The sequence below is a fragment of the Mustelus asterias genome, chromosome 8, assembly GCF_964213995.1.
Source record: "Mustelus asterias chromosome 8, sMusAst1.hap1.1, whole genome shotgun sequence".
Classification (NCBI taxonomy): domain Eukaryota; kingdom Metazoa; phylum Chordata; class Chondrichthyes; order Carcharhiniformes; family Triakidae; genus Mustelus; species Mustelus asterias.
Window position 1 is genome coordinate 67421574 of NC_135808.1, and position 26759 is coordinate 67448332.

The 26759-nt window shown below is 46.2% G+C and overlaps 1 protein-coding gene across 6 annotated transcripts in view; it reads left to right on the forward strand.

Moving 5' to 3' along the window:
- Positions 1 to 26759, forward strand: part of nos1apa (nitric oxide synthase 1 (neuronal) adaptor protein a) — a 394570-nt gene that overhangs the window by 161314 nt on the left and 206497 nt on the right. For 4 of the 6 annotated variants that reach the window (XM_078218123.1, XM_078218124.1, XM_078218129.1 and 1 more), the window contains exons 4-5: positions 6854 to 6925; positions 17296 to 17354. In XM_078218123.1, the coding sequence (XP_078074249.1) occupies positions 6854 to 6925; positions 17296 to 17354 (131 nt within the window). The remainder of the gene's footprint in view (positions 1 to 6853; positions 6926 to 17295; positions 17355 to 26759) is intronic. The other 2 variants (XM_078218126.1, XM_078218128.1) reach the window with 1 other exon arrangement.

Here is a 26759-nt window from a genome sequence, read left to right on the forward strand (position 1 = left end):
TCTGAATGTGGCCTCAATTCTATCTCCCTGCCTGACCTCATTATGACGGGATCAAGGGTTATCTCTTGACCGCCTTGTCGATCAAAAGTCTGTCTAACTCAACCTTGAATATATTCAATGATTCAGCCCCCACAGCTCTCTGGGATAGAGAATTCTAAAGATAAATGACCCTCTCAGAGAAGAAATTGCTCTTCATCTCCATCGTAAATAGGAGACCCCTTATTCTGAAAAGGTGCCCCCTTGTTTCCCCAGGAGGGGAAATATCCTGTCAGTATCTGCGCTGTCAAACCTCCTCAAAATCTTGTTTCAATAAGTTCATCTCTCATTCCAAAGCCAGCAAGTAGAATCTCAGCCTTTCCTCACAATGCAACCCCCTCATCACAGCGACCAACCCAGTCAACCATCTCTGATTTGCCAAGTATATGCTTCCTCACTCCCGGTGCAGTCTCACTAATGGCCTGTATCATTGCAGAAAGAGTCTGTACTTTAATATTCTGTCCTTTTGCCATAAAAGCCGGCATTCCATTTGCCTTCTCAATTACATGTTGTACCTACATGATAACCTTTTATGATTCATGCATCAGGACACCCAGGTCTCTCTGAACCACAGCAATCTCTCTCCATTTAGATAATGTTCTGCTCATTTATTATATATACCAAAGTGGACAATCTCTGATTTCCCCACATTATACTCCATCTGCCAATGTTTGGCCCACTAACTCAACCTGTTCATATGCCTTTGCAGACTTGTTCCATCCTCCTCACAGCTTGATTTCCTATCTACTTTCATGTCACCAGTAAATCTGACTATGATAGACGCAATCCCTTCATGCAGGCCATCAGATTGTAAATAGTTGAGGCCCGGCACTGAATCCCTATAGCTCCCCACTCGTTACAATTGCTGACCTGTGAATGATCCATTTTTTCCCAGAGTAATGATCAAGAAATCAGTTGCATTGGTTTTACGTGTTTCTTATTCAAATTTAACCAGTTTACAAATAGTGTTGTGAGAAGACGTATTGCAAAAGGAATGGTGCTATCTCATATGAGATACAGGATGGAATTTTCAGATTTTCTTTTTCAAAGTTTTGTCTGACAGAGGGCAGCCCGCGTGCTGCCTTGCCAGCTTTCCCGCCATATTTTTAAACTCTGAGAAAAAGGTGGAAAGGGTGGGCCCATGATGTCACATGCCAGAGTGGGGGGGGGGAGGGGGGAGGGCAGTTGTGTTTCAGCCTGCCCTGCCCTGCCAGCAATTCCGGTTTTTGAAAGATCGGGCCACCTTTTATAAAGAGCGTCCTGATTTTAAAAAGGTAATGAAAACACAAACACCCCATGGGCATGGGACACCCTTCATGGACACGGGAAAGTCCCCCTGCACCCACAGGGACCCACCCTGACCCCCCAACCTTCACAAAGGAAGTTCCCCAGCATTGCCAGGCCAGGGGTAAGTGTATGTACACTGCCAGGGTACCGTCTGGGCATGACCCTCTTTCTCCCCCCTCGCCTAAAGTTTAGGCCTCTTATGGGAAGAGCTTTAGTAAATGCAAGTTTTGTCTAAACCCCGCCAGTGTGATGTCACGCTGGCAGGGCTGGAATTCCCTAAATGTGGGGAGATATCCCTTTTCGGGAAGGGGTATAGACACATCAGAGGTAGCCATGGGCTGCTGAATTCTGGTTAAAAGGCCCACCTTGGTCCTTTGGGACAGTCAGCAGTTCTGACCGCATCTGTGGAGAGAAAATGGAACCAATGTTTCACATCTGGAGGACCCTTTGTCAGAACTGAAGACAATCGAATATAAGATGATATTTATACTGTTAGGGTGAGGGTAGGGGGGTGAATTAACAAATATGTCATAGACAAAAAGACAAAGAGAATGTAAATGTTGGTGATCATGGCTAAGAAGGGCGCTGACAGTGGCCATTAAGAGATCAGAATGTGTAAATGGCAGAATAAAGGTAAGCAGAGTGTCAAAGGATAACCTGAGACATGTAACAGGTGACCTGAGTGGATTAGGGAGAATGGAGACCCTGGTGGGGGAAAAAAACTGGAAAGCGAGATTTTAAAACAAGGTGGAAAAATGAAACAATGGCAGAAATGAAAAGAATAAATAAATAAGATAAAATAAATTAAATGGAAGGGGTGGAATGTGGATGAGAGAGTTCATGCACTGAAGTTGTTGAACTCAAAGCTGAGTCCAGAGGCTGGAAAGTGCCTAATCGGAAGATGAGATGCTATTCCGCCAGTTTGGATTGGGCTTCACTGGAACAGTGCAACAGGCCAAGGATGGACATGTGGACAGGAGAACAGGATGATGTGTTGAAATGGCAAGCGACAGGAAGGTCTGGGTCCTGCTTACGGACCAAATTTTTGTCCAGGTCCAGATGGGAGCATGAAGTGGCACCAAAATATTTGTTGATGTACCGTTTAAAGGAGTTGTGGGAGGGGGCTGGAGTAGGACTGGAACAGGGAACGTTCCACAAATCCCATAGAGAGACAGGCATAACTGGGACCCATGCGGGTGCCCATAGCCACACCTTTTATCTGGAGGAAGTGAGACAAGTTAAAGGAGAAATTGTTGAGTGAGAGAACCAGTTCAGCCAGACGGAGGAGTGGTGGATGGAGATTGTTCAGATCTCCACTCGAGAAAGGAGCAGAGAGCTCTCGGGCCATCCCAGTGGGGAATGGAGGTGCAGAGGGAGTGGACATGGTAAGGAGGAGGTGGTTTGGACCTTTGGAAGTTGTTGATATGACATAAGGCACTAGAGAATTTGTGGGTGTAGGTGGGAAGGAACTGGACAAGAGGAGGGAGGATGGAATCAAGATAGGAAGAAATGAGTTCAGTGGGGCAGGAACTGGCTGATACGATGGCCGGAATTTTACCGTCCAGTCCACCATGGGAATTGGAGCAGGCGAGGGGTGGAGCATGGAAAGGTCTGTTGACCTCGGGCGGGATTTTACGGTTTCCGGATGAGCGAGGTTGTAAAATCCCGTCCGATGGGCCGACCAGGGCAGTCCTATTTCTGGATTTTGGGAAGGAGGTAGAAGTGGGCTGTCTGGGGTTGGGAGACCAGGAGGTTGGAAGCTGTGGAGTGAAGATCTCCGGAGGAGATGAGGTCAGTGACAGTTCTGGAAATAGTGACTTCATGTTTGGTGCTAGGGTCATGGTCCAAGGGAGGGTAGGAGGAAGCGTCTGAGAATTGGTGTTCAGCCTCTGCGAGGTAGAGGTCAGTATGCCAGACAGCAACAGGTGAGAAGGGACTGGACAAGGGGGACTTGTCAGCGGGTTTGATGACAAAGCGAGGGTTGGACCTGAGAGAGCAAAGTGCAAGTTCAGAAGGAGTCAGGTAAGAGTAGCAGAGAAATTGAGACAGCCAATGTCATGCCTACAGTTGTCAATGAAAAGATCAGGAGCAGATAAGAGGCTGGAGAGAGGGTCCTGATAGAGGGAGAATGCTGGAGGTGAGTGAAAGGATCTGTTGAACGGGGGAGCACTTCTACCCAAAGAGAGCATGGAGACGAAGGCGGCAAAGGAAGAGCTCAGCATTGCGTTGAGTCTGAAATTCATGGAGGTGAGGACATAAGGGTACAAAGCCAAATCATTTGTTGAGAGGCGAAGGTCAGAGGGTTGGTGAATACGTTGCAAAGGCCGGGGTTCAGAGGGATGGAGTCAGGGGCAGGAAGGGGAGGAGAGTCCTGGATGAGTTTAAGTTTATTTATTAATGTTATGAGTAGGCTTACATTAACACTGCAATGAAGTTACTGTGAAAATCCCCTTTGAGTTGTTGGAGCTTATGCTTCTTAACAACTGAAAGGAAGAATTTTTTGTTGAGGCATCAGATGAGACGAAGAATGAAATGAAACTGGGGATAAGCTTTGAGATGGAGTGAGTCAGTGCTGCTGGAGAGAGATATCGAGAGTGTGCATATGGCAGTGCATGGCACAGAGCGTGGATCTCATGTTGCGGCGAGAACAGCAGTTCCCGAGGAGCGTTGTTGTCCTGTAAATCCTGGGTGGATTTGAAGCATGAGGGGTGGGATCGACGTGGAGTAAATCAGAGATGGGGACAGTTGCTGAGGTAGACAATATAGCTGTGAAAGCGAGTTTTGGTTAAAACTTTGTCAAACACTAGGATGGAAACGGAAAGCAGTGACGGTGCACAGGATGAAAGAGACAAATGGAAATCGTGTCAGAGAGAAGAACAGTACTTCTTCAGGATAGATATTCCTGGAAGAGAAGTAGCAGTGAGTTAAACACCAAGATAAAGACAAAATATTACGGATGCTGGAATCTGAAACAAAAGCGGAAAATGCTGGAAAATCTCAGCGGGTCTGACAGTTTCTGTGGAGAGAAAATAGAGCTAATGTTTTGAGTCTGGATGACCCTTCATCAGAGCTGAAGAGAATAGAATATAAGATGATATTTATACTGCAAGGTGAGTTGGTAATTGACAATGATGGCATGGACAAAAAAACAAAGGGGATGGAAATGGTGGTGATCATGGCTAAGAAGGGCGCTGATAGTGGCCATTGAGAGATCAGAATGTGTAATTGGCAGAACAAAGGTAAGCAGAGTGTCAAAGGACAACCTGAGACATATAACAGATGTTCCTAGTGGATCGGGGGGAAGGGAGGGGAGGCTGTGGTGGTGGAGGAAGCTCGGTTACCTTGGTCAGAGTCAAGGCACATCAGCACATGTCCATTATTATTCAGACTTCCCCACATCCTGCGCGTGAATGTCCTAAGCACAAAATAGTAGTTGAAAGATATGTAATATGGGAAATAGTTTGTGTAAGTGTATATACTTCTCAGTTTGTCATATGTATTTTTTTTAAATCAATTCGCCTATGAAGTAATTATCTCCTCTAAGGACCTCTGAGAGAATAATGTAAGCAATGTCCTATTTCCATTTATGTTTGGTGGTCAAGATTACGAAGAAGTAACCCTTTCGTAAACAAGTGTTGCAAGTATATGAGTGTGTGTTTGCTTTGCTTTCTTTGCCCTGGTATTTAACTTCAGTTAGTTCCTCCTACCACTCCAAGAAGTTAGACTGGATTCTCATTGTCCGGTGCAGGCAGATGCTTCTGCCTGGGCTTAGTGAATGGTTCCATCATTCAGTTTTCCTCCCCCTTTCCCATCAGGAGGATGACTGGGTTTCTGCTCAGCGCTTCACACAGAAAACATGTTGGACATTGACCTGCCACATCATTGTTCCATCTTGTGGGTTCCACTCCCCACTGCCATGATAAAAGATGAGTTGTAACAGTTCCTCGGTCAGAGGGAAAGGAATGGGGGAGCAATCCAAATGGACTGGCTCCATTTCCTGCTCCATTCCCAATTTTAACACTACTGGATTTTGGATGCAGATGAAATTCCCACTGGACTCTGGCTAAGTTACTTGACCAATCAGGATCCCATTGAGCAGATGACCCCCAATGGCTTTTTAACCCCCTTCTGACTGGGGTGGCCGCGATTGTCAGGTAAAGGAATCAGGATGTCTGAGAGAACCCTCGTGCAGTTTCTCTCATCCATTCATAAACTTTGTCCATCCATTTATTGACTCTAATCTAACAGGCCTGATTTGCGAAAGCCAGACTTAAAATCTGTTACACTGGACATAATGCAGTGCAACAGGACATCTGTGGAGGCATTGCAGCTACATCAGAGTATGTGTACTTTGACTGTAATTTCCCACTGAATTCATACTAATAAATTGAAAACGGTAGCGATACACCTACGACAGGCTGATATGTAAACAAGCACAGAGAGAGCTTATTGGAATAAAGTGAGGGGGAATTATCTTGATACATTCAGTTCTAGCTTTCATCACAGAAATAACGATGTTTTATTGGATTCTCTGTTACATTCTGCGCTTCATCAAGAAGTGAATCAAAAATGGCACTAAACTTGCGAGTAATTTTCAGAACACTGTGGATAAAGTGTTCATTGCCCTGCTGTTATCAATTGTGTTCACTGGCCCAGAGTGACACTGTGTGCTTTAAAGGGGAACACTTCAAAATTAAAGATTTTGACATCCTTTCCAAACACTTGGAAGACACACCATTTTCAAATGGATATTTTACCACAGTGTTGTTCAGAAGGAATATCACGGCTTCGGAAATACAGATGTTGAACGATGATTCGGATTGCAGTTTGGCTTGTGGAGAGGGTTCTGATTTAATTTAGCCTTGAAAAGACAGCGAGAAGGAATTGAAGAGACACTGATCAGACTCGGTTATCCCACAGCTGAATACTTCTGACAGAATGGGATCGGTGCTGTTCACTGCCCATTTACAGAGGTGCTGAGTTGAACTGAGATTTGCTTTGACCTTTGTTTTATCAGCCCTTTCCTGGTGCAACATTTGAAGCTTTGGGACCTTTCGCAGGTGTTTGGATGTTCCTGTTTTATAAAGGAGGGGGCAACTGATTAATTTCCTATTTGAAAAAGAAAAACATACATATAATTGGATCATTATTCATATTGCCCTAAGAATGGAAATGATTTTTCTTTCATTTTTAACCAATGAATTTTCATTCATATGTGAGGTATACTGTTCCTGATTTATTTTTAGGAAATATAATTGTTATAAAGTGGATCTCTGGTCAAACACTGAAATATTTTATCGTAAATAATGCTTAAATTATCGTACTGATGGCTTGCTGTTCCTGCGGTTCAGCACCTTTTTTTGAAGTTCTCCCAATTTGGTTCATCGAAGCACTAAGTATATTTTTATACTGCTTTCTCTTGTGGTGTGTTAGCTGGTTGCAGTAGAAGTGAGGGCTTTTTTTGTGGTGATTTATTGGTGCTTTACTATTTTGGATGATTAATTCTGTTGTTGATTATTGTATACTTTAGATTGCCAAGAGTCTAGAAGCTAAGGATGAGGCCAGGAGAGTGACCCCGACTTCATTCTGGATGACTCTCCTTGTAAGTCGTTTTGGAATATTAAATCTCTACATTATAACATTGTTTGCACATGTTTTAATTCAAATATATTTTTGAAAATATATTTGAAACATATGTTCTTTATCATTCATATGTAATTTCGATATATATAGTAAAAGGCAAAGAAAGTCATGCTTTTTTAAAATTCATTCATGGGATGTGGACATTACTGGCTCAGCCAGCATTTAATGTTCACCCTTAATTGCCCTTGAGAAGGTGGTGGTGAGTTGCCTTCTTCAACTGCTGCAGTCCATGAGTTGTAGGAGTGCAGTTAGGGAGGGTGTACTCTGACCCAGTGGCAGTGAAGGAATGGCAATTATGGTTCCAAGTTAGGATGGTGAGTGGCTTGGAGGGGAACTTGCAGTTGGTGGTGTTCCCATGCTCCTGCTGCCTTTTGTTCTTCTGGATGGTAGTGGTTGTGTGTTTGGAAAGTGCTGTCGGAGGAGCCTTGGCGATCTTGGAGATGATGCACACTGCTGCTACTGTGTGTCGGCGGAGGGAGTGAATGTTCATTGTGGTGGATGAGGTGCCAATCAATTGGGCTGCTTTGTCCTGAAGGATGTTGAGCTTCTTTTGAGTGTCAGTGGAGCTGCACTCACCCAGGCAAGTGGAGAGTATTCCATTGCACTCCTGACTTGTGCCCTGTAGATGGTGGACAAGCCAAAGGGAGTCAGGAGGTGAGTTACTCGCAGCAGGATTCCCAGCCACTGACCTGTAGCACCTTTCAAGACCTCAGGATATCTGAAAACACATTAGGCCAATGAGGGATTTTTCTGAAGTGTGGTCATTGTTATAATGTAGGAAGTGCAGTTGCTAGTTTGCATACAGCAAGGTTTCACAAACTATCATGAGGTAATGGCCAGATAGTCTGTTTTAGTGATGATGTTTGTGGGATAAATATTAGCTCGTAAAATAGCAACACTTTGTAATATTTGCCGTAACATAATTTTAGGATAAAATATACATTTTTAGTTTGTTAAGAGAAATGCTACCTGTACTCTGTGTCTTTGCTAATGGACCTAGGAGCTATGGTTGAGAATGGATGAGATACCTTTGGTTGGGGCGTGATCTGTGAACTGCTCTAGTTTGGTAGGAGAGATACGGAGTAGGGAGAGAGAGAAGAAAGTCAGCTGAACGCAGTTTACTTTGCACTGGTGCTTTAGCTCTTTTGCTACAGTAGTTTGATATAAACTTGGTCAACGAAACACATCCCTGGGATTAAAAAGTTGAAAAGTGCGAGCATTGTGACCTGAAATCTAAACAGCCTAAAAATTCGCACGTGGAATCCTGACAGGCCGTAAACACACTCATTACAAGCAATAAGTTCGCCGACTGCCCTATTGTCAAAGGCTAAAATGTAAGCCTGAATGTCTGAAATGGGCATCGGGCCATTTATTTGCTATGTAAAAGGCCTGACACTGTTACATAATCCTTCACTGCAAGAGGATTTTTCCCTGAGGCACTTGGTTTTCGGAAATACCAGGACTCCTTGGCAATCTAACTTGGCTGCTCACATCAGAATCACCTCTAAAAGACACAATCTTTGTTTTCTCCCCAAAAATATATATACTCGCTTCTTTAAAAAAAACAATTGTAAGATCATAATCGTAACAATTTCAATTGGATAGTACCAAAAGTGCAACACAGTTCATGTGCTTTGAGGTGCTTCTATACAATCACAAATATATATCAGATTTACAATACGCTTTCCATATTGTAAATTGTCGAAGGCTAATTGAGCGATGTTTTCAGCCACTCAGTATGCTACGACAGGTGGACCTTAGATTCCACACTAGGGACGCAATCTTGCCACCCGTTCATGCCACGCTCCCGCTGCAGTGAGGTTGGAGAATTTGGCGGCCAGCCGAATCTCCGTTCACTGCGGCGGGATGGGAAAATCCTGCCGGCGTGAACAGTGATAAGATTCCGGCCTAGATCTTTGTGGCAGTTGCCCGAAACTTTAGTGCATCCCGAAGCACTTAATCCTGGACCTTTGAATGTGCCAGTCTGCCACACTCGGCCTCAGACAAGTCTTTGCACCTGAAGAGTAGCAGGTATTGGGCAGACCAAAGAGTGTCTTTCACCGCATTGAAGGCTCTCCAGCCGCAGTTTATGTTCATCTCGGTATATGTCCCTGGGAACAGTATATAGAGCACAGAGTGCTGCAACACTTCTGCAGGTCTTGGCAGGGTAGATGCAGAGAGGATTTTTCCTTTTGTGGGAGAATCTAGAATCTAAGGTTTATCACTGTTCATAAATAAGGGATCGTTCGTTTAAAATAGAGGTGAATTCAAACTTTTTCTCTCGGGTTCGTGAGTCGCTGGAACTCTCTTTCTGAAAAGGCAGTGGAAGCAGAGCTTTTGAATATTTTTAAGTCCGAGGTGGATAGATTCTTAGTGAGAGAGGGAGGGGTGATAGGTTATCTGGGCCAGGCAGGATGCAAATTTGAGGTTACCATCACATCAGCCATGATCTTATTAAATGGCGGAGCAGGCTCGAGGGACCGAACTTTCTTCATGTTCGTATGCAACACAGAGCTGCTTAGGATGAACCTCAACAAAAACCACTGCATCTCTTTACAGATCTTCTTTCTAAAGGCACATTCCCAGAAGAAGGTGAGCAATGGCCTCCCTCACACTGCAGCTGTCGCGAGGGCGGCGTGTGGAGGGGGTGAGACTCTGGGCGTGATCTAACGGGGAGGGCCTTTCTCACCACCAATTAGGCTACGTTGTGGTTCCTCTTTGAAAGTTCTGTTGATGCATCATTCTGCCAAATGTTTTTTGACAATCTGCTCAGGGAACCATCGGACAGGATGCACTATCAGCTATTCCCACAGGGCCTCGTGAGCAAGTTACATGCAGACCAGCTTGATAAACTTGTAGGTCAAAGGTGTTTTTTTCCACATAAACCTTTCAACAAGGGACAGGGAGTCCCAATGGGCTGGAGAGTTCTGGAACAAAGTGACCATCCTTGACAACACCTGGGACAGATAGGACCTCAGCACATAGTGACACTTGGTGTTTGTGTACTGAGGGTCTACACAGAGCTTGATGCAGCTGCATATAAAAGTGGCCATCGGGACAAGGGTGGAGGTGGGTATGTTTTCCCCTCGCTGTGTAAACATATCTACATTGCGCCCTTCTGGACAGGATCTATTATTGACATCCAGACAAAGTGGGAGAAAGCTACCGCTGACAGGGCAATTTTTGAATTCTATGGACGGTGGTGGGGAGAGGGGGTGGGGGGCGGGGGGCGGGGGGTGGAGGCAGAGGGACCAATGGGAATCCCAGAATGACTCTTAAGCCAGCGGGATTTCCCATTGAGGTTGTCGTTTCCAAGGTCAGCAACCCATTAGCATACATTTACATGTCAATAGTGGACTTTCCCTCTGTATTATCTCCCTACGTATAAAATTTATCGCGCCAGCGGGGTTTATAATGGCTCTTGACAAATGGGGACCTGGCGAACAGAACCCCAAGGGGGAGAGAGTCATGCCCAGGCAGCACCCTGGCAGTGCCTAGGCACTGCTTCCTTTGAGGAGCTTTGGGATGGGGAGGGGAGAATGTGGGTGGTTCCATGTCCGTGGGATGGTTCCTTTTTTTTTGTCCTGAACTATCAGGAGCCGAGGTTGCCGGTGGGGCAGGCTCTGCCAGCATGTCATCATGGAACCTGACCCTACCATTTTTTTTCTAAATGTTCAAAATTACGGCAGGGAAAACTCTGCTGCCCTCCGTCTTTCCCGCCCGGGACAACATTTAGGAAAAAAAATCGAAAATCTCCACCCATACATTTAACTGAACAAGGAACTAGAAGAAGCAAGAGTTATCCTCCGAGCCTCACAATAAAAAAAACTCTGCTCTAACACCCTCTGCCCCATTTATTGATTAGTTCTGTGGGGATGACTCTCTGGGATTTCTTGCAACTTACTCCTTGAGCTCTGCCTGAGGCATAAATATTCTGTTCCAATCGATCCCTGCCTGCCCACTTCCTCACATAGCTCACTGCCAGTGTCGTGGTTCTCCCGCTTCATGGTAATGATGCGTGAGGCAGAGTACCAGGGGCATTCCGATGGAGTCTAAAACAATCTAATCCTGTCAATTTGCTGCCACTCTGGTTATAGCCTGTTGTATCTGTCCAATTCAGATACTTCAACCAGCTTCCTAATCAAAGTTTTACCCAGGTGCCTTTTATTTATGAGAAGAACAAAGTAGGAGCACAGATATATAATGCAACAAACTTTATTGAATATAGTTAACCTGTAAATTGCCCACTATGTATACAAGAAACACCCAGGATTCGGTTATGCTACCCATAAAGATGGCTTGGTAGGCTGCAGATCGGGTCCATGAGTTCCCCTCGTTCGTCTTCGTGAAGGTGATTCTCGCTGGCCGTTTCTTCCTTGCTTGCTTCCTTCCTTCCTTCTCTGGTCTGATCCGGTTGTCTCCCATCTTGAGTCTTCACTCCCAAGGTGTCCGGAATGCCTATTTAATCCTCCTGTGGCCTTGCACTTTCTCCACTTGCCCTTGGCTTTCTGCCAATGGGGTCTGTGGGTGGGGGGTGGTCTCAGCACCCAATGGTCTAGTTGATGACCGGTTGACAGGATGCCTGAGTCTGCCCCGGGCGCCTTGGAATCTGGCCCCATCTAGGCTGTGGACAATAGGCCGGTGCATATCAAATAGGAGCGATGATCACTTAATGAATTATTGATAAAGCGGATCCAGACATGCCCCGGCAGCCTGTCTGAGTTCTGTATTTCAAATTTTGATGTGGAGATGCCGGCGTTGGACTGGGGTAAACACAGTAAGAAGTCTCACAACACCAGGTTAAAGTCCAATAGGTTTATTTGGTAGCAAAAGCCACTAGCTTTTGGAGCGCTGCCCCGTCGAAGGGGCAAATAAACCTGTTGGACTTTAACCTGATGTTGTGAGACTTCTTACTGTTTCAAACTTTGGCCAGGTCCGATTTCCGGCAGGTGATTTGCTGAAGCTGATTGTAGTTTAATTTAGAGTGCCCAATTTTTTAATTCCAAATGTTCAATTTTATTTTGGGCTCAGCACCACAAGTCATTCCACCCCCTCACCATATAGAACTATAGAACAGATATGACACAGGAAGAGGCCATTCTGCCCATTATCTCTGCGCCAGTTGGAAAGGGAAAAACAAACTAGTTGCCCATTCTAATCCCATTTTCCAGCACCTGGTCTGTAGCCTTGCAGGTTACAGCAGTTTACATGCTGTTCCAGGCATCTTTTAAATGTGTTGGGGGTTTTTGCTTCCACCACCAAACCAGGCAGCAAATTCCAAACGGCCAGTCGGTCAACAAATCATCTCACATCTGTGCCTCCTAGTAGGGCGAAAAAGTCTTCCCCATCTACCTAGCCCCCTCATTATCTTGTACATCTCAGTCAGTCACCCCTGAGCCTCCCCATTTTTCTCTTCCCTTCTCTGGGGGAAGGTTTTATTGTTTAAGTCATAAAACCATTGTATTAGGAAGGACATAGAAGCATAGAAGATAGGAGCAGGAGGAGGCCATATGGCCCTTCGAGCTTGCTCGGCCATTCATCTCGATCATGGCTGATGTTCTACTCAATAGCCTAATCCTGCTTTCTCCCCATAACCTTTGATCCCATCCGCCCCAAGTGCTATATCCAGCTGCCTCTTGAATGCATTCAATATGTTGGCATTCTTAATGTTAAATTTAGTTTTGGAGCTTGTATTATTTGTCATTCTTGATGCCTGGATAATAGATTTTTGATGGGTAACACAGGAATCATTGTGCATGCTCTCCAAATCTGTTACAGTACATCAGCATTTCTTCCGATTAGTGCAAACCTAAATTACAATATTATTGAAAAATAACATTCTCTTTTATTATATATGAAATTGGATGTTTCGTTTCTAAATCAGAGCAGTAGATCTCTGGATTTTTCATTTGAATTTTTATGGCAAGTAATATTTGTGCTATCAATTTTTTAAAAATAGGTATGAGAAATTGTTTAATAACTAGAAATATGAAGTGGAAAGGACTGAGGAACGTACCAGAATTTGAAAGATAGCTTCATGTTTGAGGCAGGATCTTTCATCAGAATTCATTTTTTAAACATTGACCTATGTTAGGCCAATTAAAATAATAAAATTTAGTTTGAAGGTGTACTTGTGATAAGGTGGCACAGTGGTTAGCACTGCTACCTCACAGAACCAGGGACCGGGATTCGATTCCAGCCTCGGGTCACTGTCTGTGTGAAGTCTGCACGTTCTCCCCGTGTCTGCGTGGGTTTCCTCCGGGTGCTCCAATTTCCTCCTACAGTCCAAAGCTGTGCAGGATGGGTGGATTGGCCTTGCTAAATTGCCACTTAGTGTCCAAAGGTGTGTAGGTTAGGTGATTAGCCATGGTAAATGGTAACCAGGGTAGGACAGAAGGGAAAACCTGTGATGCTCTTTTGGAGAGTCGGTACTGATTCAATGGGCTGAATGGCCTCTTTCTGCATTGTCAGTATTCTATGGGAAGATCACTGGCATTCATAACTTCTCTACCACTTAGATTTGACTATTCCAGTGCACTTCAGGCTGGTCTCCCAAATTCTTGAATTTATAAACTGGAGATCAACCAAAACTCTGTTGCCCATGTCTGAACTCGCATCAAGTCCTGTTCACCTGTCAACCCTGGGCTTACTAACTCCTGGTTGGCTTCTGGTCAAACATTAAAATTTGGATCCTTGTTTTGCAATCCGTTCCTGACCTTGCCCCTCGTTCTCTCTCTCTCTGTCTCTCTGATTTTCTCTAGTTCCACAACCCTTTGAGATATCTGCACTCCTGTAATTCTGGTCTCTTGAACATGCTCGATTTTAATTGCTCCATCATTGGTAGCTGCACTTTGTTGCCGAGATCCCAAGCTCTGAAATGCCTTCCCTGCACCTCTTTACCTCACCTTCCTCCTTTCCAACATTCCTTAAAACTTACTTTATGTACCCCTATGCAGTGCGCTGTCATACTTGATGCTTCCATAAAAATTAGTTGTTATTTAATAGTTAAAAGCAGGGATCAAACATATTGCTTATCAATACTGGGGAGTGGGGGAAGGTTTTATTGTTTAAGTCATAAAACCATTTTGTTAGGAAGGACCTAGAAACATAGAAGATAGGAGCAGGAGGAGGCCATTTGGCCCTTCGAGCCTGCTCCGCCATTCAAGACGATCATGGCTGATCGTCCAACTCAGTAGCCTAATCCTGCTTTCTCCTCGTAACCTTTGATCCCATTCACCTCAAGTGCTATATCTAGCCGCCTCTTGAATACATTCAATGATTTGGCCTCAACTACTTCCTGTGGTAATGAATAATGGATAATAAATCATTGAACACTTGCCCTTACTGGGACAGTGGCTTAAAACTGCCACCCCCAGGCCAGCATGCCCTTTCTTGGTGTAAGACATTTCATTTTCAAAAGCGGAATTGGCAAGCCACCCAAACTTTTTAAATGGCCACTTGAGGCTGTTAATGGGCTTGTTATCAGTTTGTTCAGGGAGGAAGATTGGGTTTTCATGGGGAGGGTTCAAGGTGCAGTCTGAACCACAACATGGAGGAGGAGGAGGTAACATAGCACAAAGTGATCTTCAAGTGTTGGATAGAGGCAAAAGGCAGCATTGAAGAATGTGAGATGACCCTCAGTGTTAGCAGAAGAAATAATGCAGTATTGTTCGCATCAGCAAATTGTTAAGGTACATTGGAGAGATAGGATACAATGCGGATCGACATAAAGAGAACAGTTTGAAAACACACGGGCGAGTCAATTAACATCTGTAAAAAGAAAGGACAGACTAGTGTTTAAAGTGAAGGCCCTTTTTCATGGCCACCTTTCCTATGTCTCCTTGGTTAGTATTTAACTGCCTCCGTTGAAGTGGTTTCTTATGTTGTTACGTACCCTCAAAAGTCACGCCCCCTGACTGGCTTCCCACCGACTGTCAAACTTCTCCTGACTGCAAACCACAGCCCGCCCACCAAATTCTAATCACATAACTGGCCGCCTATTTTCTGGCTGGTTTGAAAGTGACTGCATCTGTAAACTCACTGAATTAGAGCAGCCGGTGTGGCACAAAACCGAGCTGCAGCCTCTTCCTGTCTGGTATTGCAGAGCTGAGGAGTGCACTGCCTTGCACTGTGCTCACTGAGCCCGAAGGCCGGGAGAGACTGGATCATGAAGATTTCTAGATAAGCAGTAGGGGCGGAATGGCAATCTGACTCTGGTTGACACTCCGCGGAAGCTCAGGCCCATTCTGTTTTGCTCTCACATCCAAATTGTTGATATAGACTGTTGATAGTTGGAGCCCAAGCACTGATCCCTGCAGGACTCAACTTGTCACAAAATTCCAACCTGAGGATTGCCTGAAATTTAGGACTGAGGTGTTTTATTTTATTAATTCAAGGGACGTGGGTGTCACTGGCTAGGCCAGCATTTATTGCCCATCACTAATTGCCCTTAAGTGGTGAGCTTCCTTCTTGAACCACTGCAGTCCCTGTGATATAGGTCCACCCACAGTGCTGTTAGGGAGGAATTTCCAGGACTTTGACCCAGTGACAGTGAAGGAATGGCAATATATTTCCAAGTCAGGATGGTTAATGACTTGGAAGGGAACTTCAAGATGGTGATGTTCCCACATATTTGCTGTCCTTGTCCTTCTAGATTGTAATGGTTATGTGTATGGAAGGTGCTGTCTAAAGAGCCTGGGTGAGTTCCAGCAGCGCATCTTGTAGATGGCACGCATTGCTACTGTTGCTACTGAATGCTATTGGTGGAGGGAGTGAATGTTTGTGATGGAGTGCCAGTCAAGAGGGCTGCTTTACCCTGGGTGATGTTGAGCTTCTTGAGTATTGTTTGAACTGTATTCATCCAGGCAAGTGGAGCATATTCCATCACACTCCTGACTTGTGCCTTGTAGATGGTGGACAGGCTTAGTGAGTCAGGAGGTGAGTTACACGCCATAGGAATCTAGTCTCTGACCTGCTCCTGTCGACATCGTATTTATTTATATGGCAAGTTCAGTTGAGCTTCTGGTCAGTGGTAACCCCCAGGATGTTGATAGTGGGGAATTCAGAGATGTTAATGCCATTGATTGTCAAGGCATGATGGTTAGATATGATCTTGTTGGAGATTGTCATTGCCTGGCATTTGTGTGGCACGAATGTTACTTGCCACTTGTCAGCCCAAGACTAGATATTGTCCAGGTCTTGCTGCATTTCAACATGTATTACTGCAGAAGAGGAATGGATTAGACTCTCTCATCTCCATAGCAAAGTGAGTCCATCTACCCTTCAGAAGTGCCTTCTGTATTGCTGTTGAGACTGGAAATTCCACGACAGTGTGTGGATTTATATAGCATTTTTAGTGCAGTAAAATGTCTCAAAGTGCTTCACTGTAGCCTAACCAGGCACCCATTTGTCACTGAGCCACCAGCAGGAAATGTTATGACAGATGACCAAAGGTTTGATCAAAATGTTCAATTTTGAGGAGAATCTCAATGAGAAGAGAGAAAGATTGGAATAGAGAGGTTTGGACAGGAAGTACAGTGCTTAGAGCCTAGACAGCTGAAAGCATATCCACCTATGGAGGGACAAAGGAAAGGGATTCAAAAGAGACCAGAATTGGAGAAAAGCAGAGTCCTTCAAGAGTTATGGGGCTGGAGGAAGTTACTAAGATGGAGAGCACATGATCATGGAGGAATTTGAGCATGAGGATGAATATTCTAAAACTAAGGTGTTGGTAAACTGGGATCCAGTGTAGGTCAGCAAGTACAGACAGTTGTTCCCTTTGAAATTTGGTATTCTTGCATTTGTCCTGATGAGTGCAAAGATTCGACAGCTTGTCTCTTTTTTTTCATCAACACTCAACTAATTTAATTTTCGGTGACAGGGGTAGGTCCCAGCTAACATGCAAGTGTAGGAACCTCAAGATCTTCCAGTTTCTCTCAACTCTTCTCTCACCAGCAGAAATTGTTTATCTGGATCTATACAATAAAACCTTTGAATATTTTAAACACCTCGCTGAGATCTGTTCTCAATCTCCTCCACTCAAAGGATCGTAAGTTAATTTTATCTAAGCTGTTTTCAGAGAATAATGGAATGCATTGTATGGGGGCAGTGTTTATTTTTCCTGCAAATGTGGCCCTAATCCGTAGACTCAATTCCCTTTGGAATTTAGATTGGCACAGCATCTTAGTGCAGGAATTTCACACAATGTTGACAACCATTTCCCAGACAAATGGCACATTTCACTCTATTACTGCTTGTCTAACACTTGCAATTTGTTGACAACTTATTACTGCTAAGTAATTTTCCCTTTTTGTTTGTTGCTCTCTTTAGAAAAAAGAGTGGACTTGGGATGAGAGCAAGATGCTGATTATGCAGGATCCTATCTACAGGTGAGTTGATGCTCCTCAGGTGGAGTGGTTTTGTGAGCACATGAGGTCGTCATGACTTGACTTAGCGGAGTTCAAAGTTCACAGGGAGCCAATAACATCTTGTTGCCTACGGAAACCCAGACACAACCTGCTGCATGGCCAGGCAACGAGTGATTTATTGTCGCAGTTACAATTCCTCTGTCGTGCATTAAAACACAAAAAGTATACACGCTTCAAGAGCTCTCTGGTGGCGTTATCTGTTGAGCGATGGTACAGTTCAGTAAGTTCATATTTTGGAGAGGTATGTTTAATTCCCAGAAGTTATAGCACGTTATTGTTGCCATGGGAATGGACAAAAGGCTCCAGTGTTGCGTGTAAAGATTTGAAATGTTCCTCACTAAAGGATGTTGCGGCAAATATGTTTTTTTATTAAAATAATCAAATCTGGACTCTTTCATGGAATCAGCTCGTCAAAAGCAGATTTGTTATTTGAGTCCTCGTAACTTTGGATGTATGTAAATATCTGCATGTTTGTGCGAAGTATTTGAACTTCCATCTCTAAGGAAATTCTGGTAGAAAGGCTGCCTTGTCCTTCCTCGATTCACATTTATTTTATTATATTGGTTTCCCCCATACCACACCCCCTCCACCACCTCCCTTGTACCGAGAGGCCATTTTCAAAGCTGCTGTACAATCGGACATTGACGCCTTGGGGACTGGGGAATAGTAATGAGTGATGAGGGAATCCAGGGTTGTGGGCGGGGTGAGGGCATGGCGCAGGAGGTGATATGTGCAATACCTTACTTTATAAAAATAGAGACTTAGAGACTGATAACTTGTTTAAAGAAAGTGAGCTTCCAGTGACAGAAGAATTGCACAACAAGATTTTAAGATTTAAGATTTTTACTGTAACAAACAAACTATGTGGTGAACCATTGTTGGTTACCACCAGGAGTGCTGAGCCATGGTTTGGCCAGTACTATGAGTCTGTAGATATGTTACTGTTGGGGTTAGGGTTGGGCTGTTCTACCTGGTAATATAGTCCTATGGTACACTCCAGTTGGCTCCGCCTTCCGGGAGAGGTATAAAGGTCACTGCTCTGCCTGGTGACCCTTTAGTCTGGGATTGTATATTGTATATAGTAGCTCCGTTATTGTTGGTAATAAAAGCCTTTATTTCCCGGGTACATCCTGCCTCCCGTGTGATTTATCGCGCATCAATTTTATTACCAACAAACTTTTTTTTTGACAAAAACAAAAGAAAACCATGGAGCAAATGCTGAAACCCGAGCGGCTTACGTTGGATCCACGTGCGGCGGGAGCGTCGAACACTTTCGACCATTGGTTGAAGTGTTTCCAAGATTACCTCGACGCCTCCACAGCGGTTCAAAACGACGCCGACAGTCTGCGGGTCCTCCACGCGAGGGTAAGCGACGCTGTATACTTAGCGATCCGTGAGGCCCAAGACTGCAAAGGGGCCATCGAGCTTCTCAAAAAGCGATACAACAAACCGCCGAATGAGATCCATGCTCGACACCTTCTAGCCACTCGACGGCGGCAGCCTGGCGAAACGACAGAACAGTACCTGTGTGAACTTCAGCAGCTAGCCAGAGCCTGCAACTGCAAGCCAGTGTCGGCGGCCCAGTATATGAGCGACCTAGTTCGAGATGCGTTCGTGGCGGGAATCGGCTCGTCGTACATTCGCCTTCGGCTGCTAGAGCAAGGTAACCTCGACCTCACTAAAACCGTAGAATTAGCTGACGCCCTAGAAACGGCCTCCAAAAGTCTGGAGATGTACCCCGACGACCGCGTGGGGACATTGTGGCAGGTGCAGCCGCAGGCTCCACTTTATTCAGCGGTTTCGAAAAACTGCGCGATTGTGTTTCCAGCCTCGGACCTGACGACAGCAGCAGCTCCAGGAGGCCCGCGGTGTTACTTCTGTGGGGGGGTGAAACACCCTCCGCAGCGATGTCCAGCTAAAGTGGTATTGTGCTCCGCCTGTGGCAAGAAGGGGCATTATTCCAAAGTCTGCAGGACCAAACCACCCTCCAAACATAGCAGTGCGGCGTGTGATTCCCCGGAGCCGGTCTCCCTGTCTTCAGCGTCTTCGAGGTCTTCCACCACGTGCGATTCCAGAGCGTTGCCATTCCTAACGACGGAGTCGCAAGACACGTGCGACCTGCAGGGGCCGCCATTTTTGGCGCCATCGACCACGTGCGACCTATGGGGGCAGCCATTTTGGTCGGCGCCGACCGCAAATGACCAGCAGGGGCCATCATCAACCAGCTCAGCTGCCTGCAGTTGCACCCACGATCCAACGGTGGCGTCAATCATCCTGGACCAGGCCAAGCCTCACAGACTCGACAAGTCCATGATGGACATACAGGTAAACGGACGCCAGATTTATTGTTTGTTTGACAGTGGGAGTACGGGGAGCTTCATTCACCCTGACACCGTGAAGTGGTGCGGTCTCCAGATTCGGACTGTCAAGCAGACAATTTCGATGGCGTCAAGGTCCCGGTCTGTCACCGTGCTAGGGAGCTGCGTGGTCAACCTGACGGTGCAGGGCACGGTTTACGAGAGCTTCAGGCTCCTTGTGTTACCGCACCTTTGTGCGCCGATACTCCTAGGACTAGATTTTATGGCCCACCTGAAGAGTGTAACCCTGCAGTACGATGGGCCACTCCCTCCGCTTTCAGTGGGAGCACTGCAGCCTCTAAATAGCTCAAAGCGCTCCACATGTAGCCTCTCGACGCTCAGGATTACCCCACCCTCCCTATTCCAGAATCTCGTGCCAGGCTGCAAGCCCATCGCAACAAAGAGCAGGCGTTACAGCGCTGAGGATCGGATCTTCATTCGATCTGAAGTTCAGCGGCTCCTCAAGGAGGGGATCATCCAACCTAGCGCTAGTCCATGGAGAGCGCAAGTAGTGGTGGTTAAGAATGGGAACAAACCCCGGATGGTCATAGACTATAGTCAGACCATTAACAGATACATGCAGCTGGATGCGTATCCTCTCCCGCGCATATCTGACGTGGTCAATCAGATTGCGCAGTACCGGATGTTCTCCACCATTGACTTGAAGTCTGCTTACCACCAGCACCCCATTCGCCCAGAGGACCGAAAATACACAGCCTTTGAGGCGGATGGTCGTTTGTACCATTTTTTAAGGGTTCCCTTTGGTGTCACGAATGGGGTCTCGGTCTTCCAGCGTGCTATGGACCGAATGGTGGACCAGAACGGGCTGCGGGCTACCTTCCCGTACCTGGATAACGTCACCATCTGCGGCCACGACCAGCAGGACCACGATGCCAACCTTCTTAGATTCTTACGCACTGCATCTCGCCTGAATCTGACCTACAACAGAGAGAAGTGTGTGTTTCGCAAGCGCCGCCTAGCTATCCTCGGATACGTGGTGGAAAACGGGGTCCTCGGCCCTGATCCAGACTGTATGCGTCCCCTCCTCGAACTTCCCCTGCCCACTAGCATCAAAGCACTGAGAAGATGCTTAGACTTCTTCTCATACTATGCACAGTGGGTTCCCAATTACGCGGACAAAGCCCGTCCGCTCATCAAGTCTACCTCCTTTCCCCTAACAACAGAGGCTCGCTTAGCCTTTGCAGGAATAAAAACCGACATCGCGAAAGCCACGATGCACGCTATTGATGAGTCCATCCCCTTCCAGGTGGAGAGTGATGCATCTGATTTCGCCCTGGCCGCCACACTTAACCAGGCGGGCAGGCCCATCGCCTTTTTCTCTCGCACCCTCCAAGGCCCTGAAATTCGGCATTCTGCGGTGGAAAAAGAGGCCCAGGCCATTGTGGAGGCCGTTCGGCATTGGCGCCATTACTTGGCGGGAAAACGGTTCACTCTGCTCACGGACCAGCGGTCCGTGGTGTTCATTTTGAACAACACGTTACGGGGTAAGATCAAGAATGATAAAATCTTGAGGTGGAGAATCGAACTCTCCACCTACAATTATGATATCATGTACCGTCCAGGGAAGCTCAACGAGCCCTCGGACGCCCTGTCGCGTGGAACATGCGCTAGTGTGCAGGAGAATCGATTACAGGCTCTCCACAATGACCTCTGCCATCCGGGGGTCACTCGGCTCTTCCATTTTATAAAGGCCTGGAATCTACCCTACTCGGTGGAGGATGTCAGGTCCATAACTCGAAGCTGCCAGGTATGTGCTGAATGCAAACCGCAGTTCTACCGACCTGACAGGGCACACCTCATTAAGGCCACTCGTCCTTTCGAAAGACTGAGTGTGGACTTCAAGGGCCCCCTTCCCTCGACAGATCGGAACGTGTACTTCCTCAATGTGATTGACGAGTACTCACGATTCCCTTTTGTCATTCCCTGTTCCGATATGACCGCTGCCGCGGTTATCAAAGCATTACGGGATCTTTTCACTCTGTTCGGTTACCCCTGTTATATCCACAGTGATAGGGGCTCGTCGTTCATGAGCGACGACTTGAGGCAATACCTGCTCTTAAATGGGATTGCCTCTAGTAGAACCACGAGCTACAATCCTAGGGGTAACAGGCAGGTTGAACGAGAGAATGCTACAGTCTGGAAGGCTGTCTTACTGGCGTTGAGGTCTAAAGGTCTTCCAGTCTCCCGTTGGCAAGAGGTACTCTCTGATGTGCTCCATTCCATCCGCTCACTCCTGTGTACGGCAACCAACGCTACTCCTCATGAAAGAATGTTTTCATTCCCTAGGAAGTCTTCCTCTGGGACCTCATTACTGTCTTGGTTGACGTACTCAGGACCTGTCCTCCTGCGGCGGCATGTTAGGACCCGCAAGCCCGACCCTTTGGTTGAACAGGTCCATCTCCTCCACGCCAACCCTCAATATGCCTATGTGGCATATCCTGACGGGCGAGAGGACACGGTCTCGATTCAAGATCTGGCGCCTGCAGGGGGCTTGGAAACCCCAGTCGCTCCCACACCCCCAGTTAGGGACCCCCCGACCATTATCTCTTCTCCTGACACGGCACGGGCAGTATCTGGACCACCACTTAACCCTCTTACTCCCATGTACAGCTTGCCTGAGTCCAGGAGATTATCGCCACCTCGAGGCGTGCTCGAGTCCAGTGGATTGTCACCACCTCGTGGTCTACCGGCCCGTGAGGAATTGGAGGAGCTACTGGACACCGCCTTGGAGAGAAGGTCACCGCGATTGCCTGAACCGGCGTCATCGCCAGTGTTGAGGAAGTCGCAGAGACGGTGCGGTCCCCCAAAACGATTGAACTTATAGACAGATGAACAGTTGTTCTGTTTTTGTGCCCCGCCGGCCTTTGTTTTTAAAGGAGGGGTGAATGTGGTGAAGCATTGTTGGTTACCACCAGGAGTGCTGAGCCATGGTTTGGCCAGCACTATGAGTCTGTAGATATGTTACTGTTGGGGTTAGGGTTGGGCTGTTCTACCTGGTAATATAGTCCTATGGTACACTCCAGTTGGCTCCGCCTTCCGGGAGAGGTATAAAGGTCACTGCTCTGCCTGGTGACCCTTTAGTCTGGGATTGTATATTGTATATAGTAGCTCCGTTATTGTTGGTAATAAAAGCCTTTATTTCCCGGGTACATCCAGCCTCCCGTGTGATTTATCGCGCATCAAACTAAAAACAACATTAACTAAACATTATTTCAGAAGGCAACTTGTACTCTAATGTACAGAAAAGCTCCCCATGAACTTCTAATAGAGATGAAAATCCCCCCCTCCTGCCCATGGTTATATTTTACTCTGTTCTTTAAGTGGACACTTCATTCTCCAGGAACCAGTGAAAGATGATTCTTAGGTCCCAAGGGCTTGTTTCTATTCTTTTCCTTCCCCAGCTGAGTAATTATTACTCCCAGGACTAGCTTTCATGGTGAGGAAGAAATTGGTGATTGTTCTCTCTAGCCAAAGCTAAGCAAACCTTCCAGCTCATTTATACCCTCACAAACTTCAGGCGGCACGATGGGTCACTGTCTGTGCGGAGTCTGCACATTCTCCCCGTGTCTGCGTGGGTTTCCTCCGGGTGCTCTGGTTTCCTTCCACAGTCTGAAAGACGTGCTGGTTAGGTGCATTGACCCGAACAGGCACCGGAGTGTGGCAACTAAGGGAATTTCACAGTAACTTCATTGCAGTGTTAGTGTAAGCCTTACTTGTGACTAATAAATAACTTTAACTCTTTAATATGAGCACAACCTCCCACCCGCATTCTGTGGGAGTGACAATAGCGACTCACTACCTCTTCCTCTCTGATATCTCTCTCCCTCTGAATCTTGCCCTTATTTGTTAAGTTCCGTGATATTTTAGGAAAACCTGCAACCCAATCCTAAAATGACTCCCGATGGACTCCCCTCCTCTCAAACCCATCTGAATGGCTATGTGAATTGCATGGACTTTAGATCTGGGTAGAAATGCTAATTTGATATAATCTTGAACCCACAACTTCATCCTATCTTGGAATTAAGTAGACAGTTTAAATATAACCAACATCTGACATTCCTATCACCTCCCTGCGATTTGGGGACAAACAGTATATCCATTGTCAGCTCACCATGTCTGGTCATTGTTTACAGGTATCTTTCTTCTCAGTTGAAACAACCTCGACCCCTTTTTAACCTTTAACTATCAAGTCAGCCAAGCTTGGTGGCGGTAGAGTTCAGAGGAAGCCGCATGACCCTTTCTTTCTTCCATCTTACTGTAACATTATAAACAATATAAATAAACTTTGCATTTGTAACATCAGTGTGATATGGTCACTGGTAGGATGATGCTCTGATTCACTGTCATAAACATACAGTGAATGAGAGGGAGCAAGTAGCTAGATTTTTGTTTTCAAATTTTAACCCATCCCAGGCTCGGTTCTAACTGGGTAAAGGAGGAAGTGGGTAAATTCCCAGCCTGGGGCCTGAATTTTGCCCAGCCAGGGAGAGGCAGAAAATCAGCTCCAGGGTCCTGAATCTGAAAGTCCTGAGCCCGACATACTGGTGGGGTGAGGGGGGGGGGGGTGGGAAGGGGTGCGGTTAATAGAGGGGGAGGTGAGTGGTGAAATTCGCAAAACCATGATTGGCGTGTTAAAGTGCAGCTGCCTTCCCTCTGATCTGCGTTTTGCCAGGCTGGAGTGGGGAATATGATGTGTGCACATTGGACTTGGAGAAGGTCTTTCCACCAATGGTGGATACTGGGTGAGGTGACCGGGAGGGTATAAGGTGATGGGTGAGGATTGGCACTAGTTGATATAAGGGATATAAAGGGCCTTGGTTGGGGGGGGTTGCATAGATTGGCATGGAGGATATGAGGGGCCATGGTGGATGGGTGTAGACACAAGGTGACCATGTGTGGGGCATGGGGAGTTTCTGGGGGGAGGGTGAGGGCTGGAGGACTGTTATTGGTTTCATTCCTTTCTTCACAGGAAGATAACTGGCCTTTTTGCCCAGCCAGACTCCATTCCTGCGCGCCAGGCCTGACTACCATTTCACCCCACCCAACAACAGAACAATCTGGGGGACTATTCCCAAGTCGGGTTTGCAGAATGGGAATTGTCCCGAATGTGCATTCCTGACCCGGGAATGAAAATTCAGTCCTAGGAGTTTGATTGACAACAATTCTCCTCTCTGTCCAGTTGTAGAGGTCAGTTTCTATTTATTGCCCTCCAGGGAAAGATCGGAGAATTGCCTTATTAAAACCGTGTCCTGATAGTCAGCAAACTGTCGTGCCACCTTTCATGAAGCACTATAGAAGGCCAATCAAATGTTTTTGATTTATTATTGCCCCATGTATTGGTGTACAGTGAAAAATATTGTTTCTGACGCTATACAGACAAAACATACTGTTCATAGAGTAGGGGAGAAGGAAAGCGAAGGGTGCAGAATATATTGTTACAGTCATAGCTAGGGTGTAGAGAAAGATCAACTTAATATAAGGTAGGTCTATTCAGAAGTCTGATGGCAGCAGGGAAGAAGTTGTTCTTGAGTCGGTTGGTACATGACCTCAGACTTTTGTATCTTTTTCCTGCCGGAAGAAGGTGGAAGAGAATATGTCCGGGTGCGTGGGGTCCTTGATTATGCTGGCTGCTTTTCCGAGGCAGCGGGAAGTGTAGTCAGAGTAGATGGATGGGAGACTGGTTTGCGTGATGGACTGGGCTTTGCTTACGACCCTTGCATTCACAACCATTTGTTCATGACTGATAGCTTGCATTATAAACTGCATCCCCAGTGGCTTCTGGTAAAACATATGTTGGATGAAATAAGTTTAATTATTTGAATGCAAGTTTATGTAAATATATATTGCATCACTTCCTGTTATCACATCACAGCCGGAATTCTCCAATTTCGCACACCCCATCACCGCTGCCAGCGAGAACAGAGAATTTGGCACTCAGCCAAATCTCCATTCACTGCAGCGGGGCCTGGTAAACCCCGCCGAGAGGTGTGCTCAGAGAATTCTTTCCCACATGTTTTGGTTAGTCTTCCACTGTCAGACGCATTTGCAGAAGCGAGAAGCCTCCTGAAATAGTTCTGTTGCTCAATCTCTATACCAATCTTTCAGCTTTTCTTCAGTCTAAAACCCCAGATAATACGTGTTGTATTATATACCACCCATCTTTTACTCAGCCATGAGGAAAGGCCTCCATTTTGAGCCGTAATCTATGCCATTACCTGACCCTCGATTAGTGATGAAGTGCAGTAATCGGCCTCAGTGTCTGGACTGTGGTAAAGTATTCTTGTTACTAATCATGATCCGGTAATCTGGATTGGTAGAGTTGGTAGAGTCATCTCACGTGAGAACACCATCCACCAGGTACACGGTACATACTCTTGCAACTCGGCCAACGTTGTCTACCTGATACGCTGCAGAAAAGGATGTCCCGAGGCATAGTACAATGGAGAGACCATGCAAACGCTACGACAACGGATGAATGAACACCGCTCAACAATCACCAGGCAAGGGTGTTCTCTTCCTGTTGGGGAGCACTTCAGCGGCCACGGGCATTCGGCCTCTGATCTTCGGGTAAGTGTTCTCCAAGGTGGCCTTCACGACACACGCCAGCGCAGAGTCGCTGAGCAAAGACTGTTAGCCAAGTTCCGCACACATGAGGACGGCCTCAACCGGGATCTTGGGTTCATGTCACACTACCTGTAATCCCCACGACTTGCCTGGACTTGCAAAATCTCACTAACTGTCCTGTCTGGAGACAATACACATCTCTTTAACCTGTGCTTAATGCTCTCTCCACTCACATTGTCTGTACCTTTAAGACTTGATTACCTGTAAAGACTCGCATTCCAACCAATATTTTGTAAATTGAGTTTGTGTCTTTATATGCCCTGTTTGTGAATAGAACTCCCACTTATCTGACGAAGGAGCAGCGCTCCGAAAGCCAGTGGCTTTTGCTACCAAATAAGCCTGTTGGACTTTAACCTGGTGTTGT